The sequence below is a fragment of the Adiantum capillus-veneris genome, chromosome 1 (assembly GCF_014529385.1).
Source record: "Adiantum capillus-veneris isolate H3 chromosome 1, ASM1452938v2, whole genome shotgun sequence".
Classification (NCBI taxonomy): domain Eukaryota; kingdom Viridiplantae; phylum Streptophyta; class Polypodiopsida; order Polypodiales; family Pteridaceae; genus Adiantum; species Adiantum capillus-veneris.
Genome location: NC_140931.1, coordinates 59,201,184 through 59,211,714, shown reverse-complemented (window position 1 = coordinate 59,211,714; position 10,531 = coordinate 59,201,184). Strand labels below are relative to the sequence as shown.

The 10,531-nt window shown below is 43.1% G+C and overlaps 1 protein-coding gene across 1 annotated transcript; it reads right to left on the bottom strand.

Annotated features, from left to right (window-relative positions):
* Nucleotides 1-244: 244 nt before the first annotated feature.
* Nucleotides 245-3,342, bottom strand: LOC147464863 (uncharacterized). The gene is made up of 6 exons (XM_086523039.1): nt 3,339-3,342; nt 3,107-3,284; nt 2,823-2,884; nt 2,471-2,735; nt 1,553-2,383; nt 245-401 (listed from the first exon to the last, which is right to left on the bottom strand). Exons 1-6 carry the CDS (start codon nt 3,340-3,342, stop codon nt 245-247), a joined length of 1,497 nt encoding a protein of 498 aa, XP_086379165.1.
* Between the last annotated feature and the right edge of the window lie 7,189 nt (nt 3,343-10,531).

Sequence of the window (10,531 nt, the reverse complement as noted above, 5' to 3'; positions counted from 1 at the left end):
CACAGCTAGGAATTCTCATTAAAAACTATTTTTTGAAAGCTCGACCAACCCAAAACTCAACCAATAGCTTGAACAAAACCAAGCCTTTGTACAGGGTTTTTTACACGGACACTTTCAAATCTGGAAGCACTATGTACATATATATACATGAGGGGGTCAGCAAGTTTTTTTGGCATCATTTATGGCCTTTGTACTCATCCAAAACATCCCTGACATAACTTGTCAACCCCCCTTGTCTGCTTGATCATTCATGACAAGCAGAGGTCCCCAGGGTGAACAATTGTTGCAGCTCGTCCCCAGAAACCTCATCCACATTTTGTGGCACATTCACACTCTTTGTTTCCATTGATACCATCTCATCTGTCACAGTAGTCATCAACCGTGCTAAATACTTCTTAAGTCTATAGCCATTAACACGGTAGGTATGTAGTGTACCATCTAAATCAGCCAGCTAATATGCCCCATTATCAAACTTGTTTACAAGGATAAAAGGACCCTCCCACTTGATCTGAAACTTATTTTGAAAAGTGTGGTCCTATTTACTATTGTATCGCAAAACAAGATCTCTTTTCTCAATTGCCCTATCTTTGATGCATTCATTAGCTCTTTTCTGGGCCTTTTTACATGTTGCTTGATAGTAATCCAAGGCCAGAAGCCTCTCTAGCTGCAGACATTATAAATCCAACAACCTTTGTTGCCAAGCATCTTGTTGCTCTTCATCTTGCAATGACAAAAACTTGAGTGCAGGGATTTCCACTTCAATAGGCATCAAGGCTTCTTTGCCATAAACCAAGTGATATGGTGAGAATCCCGTGCTAGTTTTTATTGCCGTTCTATATGCCCATAACGCACAAGGCAAATCTGACTCCCATGTTTTGGCATGTGTTAAAGTCATTTTTGTTAGAATCTTGTCCATTTCTCCATTAAACCTCTCATTAAGTCCATTGCACTGCGGATAATAAGGGGCGTTGTATTTATGCGTTATGCCAAGCTTTTTGCATAAGAAATTGAACATTTCACCTCTAAATCTTGGCCCTCTATCAGACAGTAACTCTAATGGCACCCCGAACTTGCAGCATATGTGCTCATACACAAATTTTTGCTCATACACAAATTTTCCCATCTCCTTGCTGGTAATTTGTTTGATAGCCTTGGCCTCTGCCCAACATGATAAATAATCCACCACTGTCAAAATATACACATTCCTCTTACTTGTAGTGGGTAATGGCCCAATAGCATCGAGGCCCCATTTTTCAAACACCTCATTAGCCAGAATTGTCTTCCACAGCTTGGGTTTAAGAACCCTTTTTCCCATCTTTTGACAAGCCAAGCAAGATTTACACCACTGATTGACATCCCGTTGAATACTAGGCCAAACATAGCCTTCTTGCAAGATCTTGTGAAGCATAATCTTCATAGCAAAATGACCTCCGCAAAATCTACAAGCAATGTTAAATTCCAAGGCACATGACGCAACACCAGATCACTTCCTTTCATGTAAAGCATATCACCAATCATTTTGTACTTCCTTGCTCTTCTCATAAAAGCATACTTTTTAGATGAAGGCAAATCTTTAGGCAAAAGACCGGTCAATAAGAAATCCACCTCTTTTGACAACACCTCTCTTCCATGATACAAAGGGGCATCCGCTTTCAACACAAACACACAAGTAATCATTGCTTGTGTGGCCTCATGCGCTTCTTCATTTTGAGTCCTTTCGACATACTGCAAGCTCCATGCCTCAAACCTCTTGAGTAGTGATTTCACTTTGAAGCATAGTTTCTTTAGTCTAGGATTCTTATTCTTCCATACTCCCAACACCTGCTTTACAACTAACAACGCATCACCTTTGATTTGCAAACGTTTGATTCCCAATTGTAGACAAATGTGTAACCCGCCTTCAAGAGCCATATACTCTGCTTCATTATTACTCTTTGCATTAAGCTTTAACCCTTGCGCAAGATTTCCCTGTGCATCATAAATAACAACCCCACTAGAAGCAGCATCATGACTTCTTCGATAAGAGCCATCAAAATATAGCAGTAAAACATTTGATATAGCAGGGGTTTCCACTTTTTTCCTTTGGACCACCTCCTCTTTAACCAAAACAGGAGTCTCTTTATAAGTGAGTAAGTCTACCAAAGTAGCCCGAGTACTCTCTTCCACTACAAAAGTGAATTGGATCTCTTGCAACTCAATAACCCATTTCATCACTACCTTTGATATATTTGAGTTATTGAATAATTGAGGAAGCAATAAAAAACTGGTGAGAAAGGTGAACGGTTTCTGCAACAAGTAATGTCTAAACCGCCTACACTCATAGACCATGCTAATCATCACCAATTGAACCTCTAAGTACTCTCTTTCATGAGAAGTTTTCACCCTGCTAGCATAATAAACAGGCTTCATATACTGAGACTCTTTCCCTCTTTGCAACAACATAGCCCCAATAGCATCTTCTCTAACTGACAGATTAACATAAAACTCCTTCTCCCAATCAGGGGCTTTCATAACAGATAAGGTGCTCAACACTTCTTTAACTTTGTCAAAAACATCCTCACAGTCACGTGTCCACTCCAAAGGATCATTTTTTACCACTTGCTGCAAAGGATACAATAGCTGTGACGCCAAAGGTATGAAACAAGACAGATATTTGACCTTCTGAATGAATGTAGCCAATTGCCTCGTATCTTTTCGGGATGACAGCAATAGCAAAGATTCTACCTTCCCTGGATCTACTTCAATTCCATATTCAAAGATCATATGCCCAAGAAGCTTCACCCTTGGCTGTGCCAAATGACATTTTTTAGGGTTTAACTGACCCCCGCATTCATCATACATTGCAAAAGTCATCTCAAGTTTTTGAACATGCTCCTTGCATAAGCTGTACACAAAAATCATCTATGAACCCTTTGACAAACTTCCCAAGGAACAGGGTAAGAACCCAATCTACCTTTCTCTCAAAAGCCCCAGGCCCGTTTGTCAACCCAAAGTGAAGGTAAAGAAAGTAAAAACAACCCATGGAGTGATAAAGGTAGTCTTCTTCTGATCTTCAGGAGCAAGGATAAGCTGGAAGTATCCTGAATAACCATCACAGATGCTATACCTTTCAAAACCAGCCACTGTATCCAAGAGTTGATCAATGAAAGGCAACAAGTAAGGATCCTTCTTGGTCACTGCATTCAACGACTTATAATCAACAGAAACTCTCCAACGCCCATCCTTCTTGGGAGTGACCACTATAGGGCTGGCCCACTCAACATTATCTACTAGAACAATAAACCCTACATTCAAAAGCTTATCCACTTCTTCTTTTAAAGCATTCATTTGCTCCTTACCCATTCTTCATAGTTTCTGTCTCATTGGCTTTGCTCCTTCTATCAACTCAATCTTCACTAGGTCCTTAACAAAACCCCTTATTTCTTGATATGATGTAATGAAAAGATTCGGAAACTTGTCCAGCATCATCAGGTATTTTGTCCTTTCTTTTTGTGACAAATATGTACTTAGCATAGTTTTAACAAGTCCTTTCTTCACTGATAGCTCATGCTTTGCATTAACTCTTCAAGCTGCTCCAATCGACTTGACGCATTTATATCCTCTGAAATTTGTAGCACTTCACCATCTTCTTTCTCCTCTTCATTTAGTAACAAAAAGGACACTTCACCCTCGTCACTGGAACTCAAAGTAGCACTGCTATCTGAATCCTCTGAACTTCCCTTACTGGTGATTTCAGATTCATCATCTTCAGACACCTCTTCTGATGCTAGAGGCTGTCTGGTAATCATATCAAACATCCTCTTCTCTCCCTTTTTGCTATACACAGCGATTGTGCCCTTGCCCCAATATTGTACAGCACCAAAAACTCTTAACCAAGTTTGTCCCAATATGAGAGCAAAAGCTCCCAAACCTGCCGGCATAACGTGAAAGTTCACCATAACTTTCACATTAAAAACATCAATCTCCAAACCTTTGACTAGTCCCAAACACTTAACTTTGGCATGGTTTGCTAGTCGAATCTTGAACCCCGAGCTTCCAGACATGATCAAGCCAAGTCTCTCGACACATGACTGTGTGATCACACAAACTTGCGCACCTCCATCAATGTAGGCCTCTCCCATGCCCTCACTTTTGTGCCAAGCGTTCACCACAGGACAGATGTCGGGTAATTCCTCTAGAGACAACACTCTAACATGACCACGCTTCGTCTCTTTTTCCATAGGATTCACTAAACTGCCTCTTAAATTTGGGTACCATGTTCATCAAATGTCCAAAAGTACAATTTACTTTCCTCCCAATCAGATCCTCCTTGAGACTATAAGCTGCCTGACCTTCTCCCAATGGCAAATCCGCTACTTCAAACTTCCTGTGAGGTCTCCTTTTCTTCTTGGTCTTTGCATCTTCACCCTCTTTCTCCTTCCCTTTCTTCTTGCTAGGGCCAACACCATTTGGTGCGCTTTACCATTTCCCCAATGGCATCATATCTGCCTCTTTATTCTCAACTTGCACAATACCCACGTGACCACCTAATTTTGAAGCTTGATTCTCCTATTTAGCACCACAATCCTCCCGTATATCCAAGGCATAATCATTAGACCTGTCACAAACCTGTTGGGGAAGTGGGTACATATCACCTCTTTGGATTTGTACAATGAGTGTTGATATCCAAGGCATAATCATTAGACCTGTCACAAACCTGTTGGGGAAGTGGGTACATATCACCTCCCATCCTCTTTGGATTTGTACAATGAGTGTTGATATGTCCCAGTTCACCACAATTATAAAAAGTAGGGATAAACCTTCTTGCTAGCTGAGGAGCACCTTGTCCACGACCCGCATTGGCATTAGGTTGAGCTTCATATGGTTGGGCCACCCCTCTACCACCACCACGACCACGACCACCGCCAAGGACATTGAGCCGTAACTCCTGCATCATGTTCATCATGTCCTGCATATTACGTTGCAATTGCTCAGTGTCTATAGCCCTTTGCATAGGTTGAACTCCAGCCTCTATCTGGCTCTCCTCATTTTGGCCACCATTAACCTGTCCATGGACCACTCTCCCATACTCTTTAAGTCTTTGAGCTTTCCATTCTTTCCCCTTGGCAATTACAACTGCTTCTTCAAAAATGGTAGGCCGCTTCAACTCAACTTTAAACTTCAAACTCTCCTTCAAGGTTGCCACAAAACGGTCCTTTTTTAACATGGCGGGAGGGGTTTCATTTCCCAATTCTCTGGCCCATTTATCCCAAAGGCGGGTAAAATGCATGAGAAAATCATCCACACTCTGATTAGGCCTCTGAGTGTAACCCAAAATCTCATGCCAAACTTCATCAGGTGCTTCAACATTCTTGTATTGTGCCAAAAACACCAACTTCACATGATTATAGTCCAACACAATCCCTGGCGTTTGTGCCTATGCCACCTCTCCATAATTTTGTAGCCAAGCTTTTTCTTCATCCTGTAAACTGTATTGCAGCAGCCGTAACAATATAGCCGGATCCTATATGCCCCGAAGCAAGCAAGTAACTTCCAATTTCTCAATAAAAGAGTGCGCATTTTCACTAGGCAATCCATGAAACTTAGGAAACTCATCTGCCATGTTTGATTGCCACACAAACACTTAGATGTGACGTCGAAACTGCGAGGCATGTCGATGGGTCACTCCAGTACCTAATCCACCTCACACTGGGTAACCCGGCCCCCAGTGCTCAGCTTCACAAAACCACACAATCCTCAGAAAGGTTGCAATCCAAATTAAACGACCGCCTCACTTACTATCCACAATAAGCACATACATAGGCGGTAGTCCATAAAGACCCACATCCCCTTTACATTCTCTGCCTGCATAGTGGACAAATTTTGTGAAAATTGGAGCACATGAGGATGTGTCCTCCGTGGGGGCACCAAAATGATGTTAGCGTGCAAATGACAAGGAAAACAAGCGCCTCTATAGCTTTGATCGAGTCATAGCGTTGGAAAGAAACCCTGTATGACGGTAGAAAACACCAAAGTCGAACACCTATGAAGATGGTCGAGAAACAACTCTAACTCAAACCATGGCTAAAATTTTAGAAAACCGAGACCATGAAGACAAAGCTTGTGTCTTCAGGATCTCCGTAGAGCATCCAAATGCTTGATTCTCATAACCGACGAGAGAGTTACCAGCTTTTGAAGATGGAAGGTCTCTCAAAAGCTCCAAAAAACAAGTCTCTGTAAGCAAAAAAAGATGTGCAAGAAAATGCAGCTAAAATAATGGGGGTATTTTCCACTTTATTTAAGTGGAGTATTTCTTCCTTTTCTCAGCCGTCACCTTTCTCTCTCATTTCCCCTTTAAATTAGGCTACTTTTGGCCTTTTTTGGGAAAGGAAAGCTTCATGTCGGTGATTTTGACCAAGCGGGAGGTGGGAAAAGTGTCCATGGGACCAAAATTTAAGTCCAGGTGCTTGACCGGGCTCGTGGGAACTCAAGATGGCACCCCTAGCTCCCCAAAATGCCCACAAGCCCTCCTTGCAAGGCCTTGAGTGCATTCCTTCACCATTTGATACACCATAGACTAGTCCTCCTCTAGTATATATATCCTCCACTTTCCCCTCAACCCCCCACATGTGGGTTTACTCCATTTCCACATGGCATGATCTCCCCAACTTCCCCAACTTCCCCATGTCCAAACCTGAAATTTCTATTTTGCCCCCAAACTGAGCCATTTTGTCGGAGGCGTAGCGGGTGACCCCGACCACCAAATATAGCGCAGTAAAGCACGGTTTGGAGCTTATTACCCTGGCTAACTCCAAAAAAAATTTAACATGCCATTGCTAAAAAAAACCATCAAGCTGGCCCACTTGCCGTCTTCCCACGTGCATCCGCCGCCACTTTTTAAGTGAAAAAACATCCACTTCGAGTGCGTGTAACTCATGATGTCGGAGTCCGATTTGTAAGTTATCAAGCACGGCTAGGAATTCTCATTAAAAAATATTTTTTGAAAGCTCAACCAACCCAAAAATCAACCAACAGCTTGACCAAATCCAAGCCATTGTACAGGGTTTTTTACACAGACACTTTCAAAGTTGGAAGCACTATGTACATATATATACATGAGGGTGGTCAACAAGTTTTTTTGGCATCATTTATGGCCTTTTTACTCATCCAAAAAATGCCGGACAACAGCTTTTTCCCAAAAGCCTTGTGTGAGATTTGTCATGGATACAGTGTTCACAAACAGAAAAGTCAATATAAGACAAGACAGGTAAGTAGCCAAAATGAGTCAGAGTTCTCATTCCTTTTTTGGCTAATATGACCTAGCCGGCAATGCCACAACTCAGTAGATGGCAGCTCGTTGGCTATAGATATGTAGTCATGACCAACATCTGACACATGCATGAAATACAAGGTACCATGCATTTGACCTATGAGTACAACAAGATTACCTTTGCATACTATCCACGAACCATTGCAAAATGTGGTGTTGTAGCCCAAAACTTCAAGTTGACCAATAGAAATCAAGCTTTTAGTCAACTTGGGCACATGTCTAACATTACTTAAAGTAAAGTGTGTGCCATTCCTTAGATGCATTTGACATTTTCGACACCCTCAATGTCTAGTTCATAAGCATCACCAAGTCTCACTTTGTCACAAGAGTGAGAATAAGTAGAGAACCACTCTCAATGTGGTGTCACATGGAAAGTCGCACCAGAATCTACTATCCAATCTTGTGCATATTGCCCATCTTCGGTAACAAGAGCCTTGACAAGTAGATCTACTGTGAAGACCAATATGTCAGAGGTAAGTGGCATAACAACCTCTGGAAGAGTATCTACAACAGGAGAATTTGAAGACTCTAGTACATTGATCTCCTCTAGCTTTGCTTTGCCCTTGTTTGAATCATCAGACTTAGAAATGTCACCGGATTGTTTATCATTTTTGCTTTGCTGCCATTTCCTGCAATCCTTCTTCACATGCCCTTTTTTATGGCAGTGATAGCACTCGACATTACGCATAGAACCCCAAGACTTACTGTGTGATCCCCCACGTTCCTTGCTTTTGGCACGACTTTGAGTGGGACCCCTTTGTCTATCACTAGCAACATACGCATCACCATCCTTCTTTCCTTTGAGAGATTTCCTATGAATCTCCTCGTTAAACTGGCTCCCAAGGATGTCATTGTACACTAGACCGGTACCAGGTACTGAGTTGCTAGTTGTAGTACATAACATATCCCAAGATGAGGGTAAACCACATAGCAAGAAGATACATTTGATTTCCTTATCGAAGACCAAACCCTGAGTGGTCAACTGAGTGAAAATGATATTGAACTCATTAATGTGAGTAGAAACAGTGCCCTCTTCCTTCATACGAAGGTCAAGCAGCTTCTTCATCAAGAAAACCTTATTAGTGGCACTTTTGTTCTCGTAACTGGAACACAACTTATCCCATACATCTCTAGCAGTCCTTTCTCCAACTATAGTAAAGTACACAGATTCGGCCAAATGAAAACGGAGGGTAGATTCGACCTTAGCATCAAGTTTCTCCCACTCAACATCTGTATACTCGCCCTCTAGGCGCTCCATGATAGGATCCAACTGGCCTTTTTGTTAAATCTACTCTTTCCAGATGACAAAATTCGTCCCATCAAATTTTCGGATATTGTAAATATCCTTTTCACCAGTAGATGACATGGATGTAAGCTAAAGATAATATGGCAATAAACACTGGTAATTCTAGGAAAAATTCGGTAGAGTTTCCCCATAAAAACTGACAGAATCTCAATCCAAAACTGTCACAAGAGATCAGTAACGTATCAAAAGTAATGCTCTCAGAGCATAAGATAGACGCATCAACCACTAAATGTGCATAAGGAGTCAAAAGCTGGCCCAAGGCTGCCAACATGGCGTCAAATGCACCTAGACCTCTCTATACATGTCCTATGGCGAGGCCACGAAAAAGGGGTACTCCAACAACCAGTATCACCGAAAGGATCTCAACATTCGAGAATCCCCCAGCTCTAGAAAACCTAACGCTATCGATCCTCACAAAAGGCTATGTAGACAAGAAACCGGCCCAGTCCCAGTCTCAGAAAGGGCCTCCGAACCGAGTCTCAGAAACAGTCAGGACTGCCAGAAACAAGCCAAATCGGCTCCACAAAAGGTACATATGGCAGCTTTCGCAACTCAATGTGCATCCATTGTCAACAATACTACAAGGTGCAGTATACGCGCTCAAACAGGCACCAAACAAAATGTGCAAGCAGTAAACAAATCCTTGTGGGAAGTAAAACCACTCTCAAAAGAGCTCAAGCACTATCAAAAGTGCCAAAACCATGCATATGTGCATCAAATACTCCCATTGAAATCTGTGCTGATGCAAAACACTGCAACCTGTAAGAAACCTGGATGTCCTATATGTATGTATGAACATGTGAGGAGATGGATGCCTGAAAAACCTGAGACAATGTCGATGCCAAAAAGTGCTCCTAATCAGCACATAAACACCGTCTCAATAGCACATAATAGCCATAAAACGGCTATACGCAATCCCAAAATAGACTTTAAAAAACCTGCACCTGTGTCCTATACTTGTACCTATACCTCAAGCAAAAGTGGAGTTGAAAAATACAACTCCTGAAGCGTAGCTCAGATGAAGCTTTCGACTGTATGAACAACTTTGAAAGGGTGTAAAACTTCAGGACACCTACTAGAACCTCTCTCGGAACGCTGAATTTGTCACTGCCGAAATCGGAAACCTACTTGCACTTTTGAAAGTGCACGCACGTGCGGACGCAAAAACGGCAAGCACAAACCTGACTCTGATACCAATTGAAGGTGGCGCAAGAAGCGTGTGCGAGTGCAAGTGCGAGAGTAGAGAGAGAGAAAGAGACCTACTTTGGGTGGAGCCTACAGCAACATTATCCTGTTGTAGCTCCTTATTCAGTTATATTAAAGAATAATTGTATACATGGGTTAAGTTAGTAGATGGGTTAGTAGTAAGTGGGATGTCCGGCAAGTTGGCCTGAATCCCAACAAGGCCGTCGTCGGCCGGCGGTGGCCAATGGCGATCGACATCGACATCTTCATCCCGAGGTGCCGTCGACGAGGGACGAGGCATCGATAATGTCTTGACAGGCCATCACCACCGACGTCGAAAGCGACGCGTTCCCTGTCAGCAACGACATCGACATCTTTGCCCCGCACGTTCCCATGCCGACAACGAGCAACATGGCATGGAGAGGACGAGTTGGCCAACATCATTGACCTTTTCACCCCGTGCGTGCTTAGCCTGGACGTAGGGGATGTCGCGGAGGGTCACCCGCCCGAGCGCCGTTTACGGCCCGGGCATGCTTAATTGAGGCGCGGGGATTTCCCGGGAGGTCACCAGCGTCGCTTTGGGGCAAGTGTGGGGGGCTTCTTAGGGGGTCACCACATGAGTGTCGTTACGGGCCGCAGGCGCTTACCCGAGGTTGGGGGGTTTCGAGGAGGTCACCCACACAAGTGTCATCCGGGCACGCTTAACGAGGGGTTCTAGGGAGGTCACTCGC

Coding starts and splice junctions, on each gene's coding strand:
- LOC147464863 (XM_086523039.1), bottom strand. Junction 2,885..3,106: donor ACAGTGGCTGGTTTTGAAAG/GTATAGCATCTG, acceptor TTTTGTGTACAG/CTTATGCAAGGAGCATGTTC. Junction 2,384..2,470: donor AAGGAGTTTTATGTTAATCT/GTCAGTTAGAGA, acceptor TTATGCTAGCAG/GGTGAAAACTTCTCATGAAA.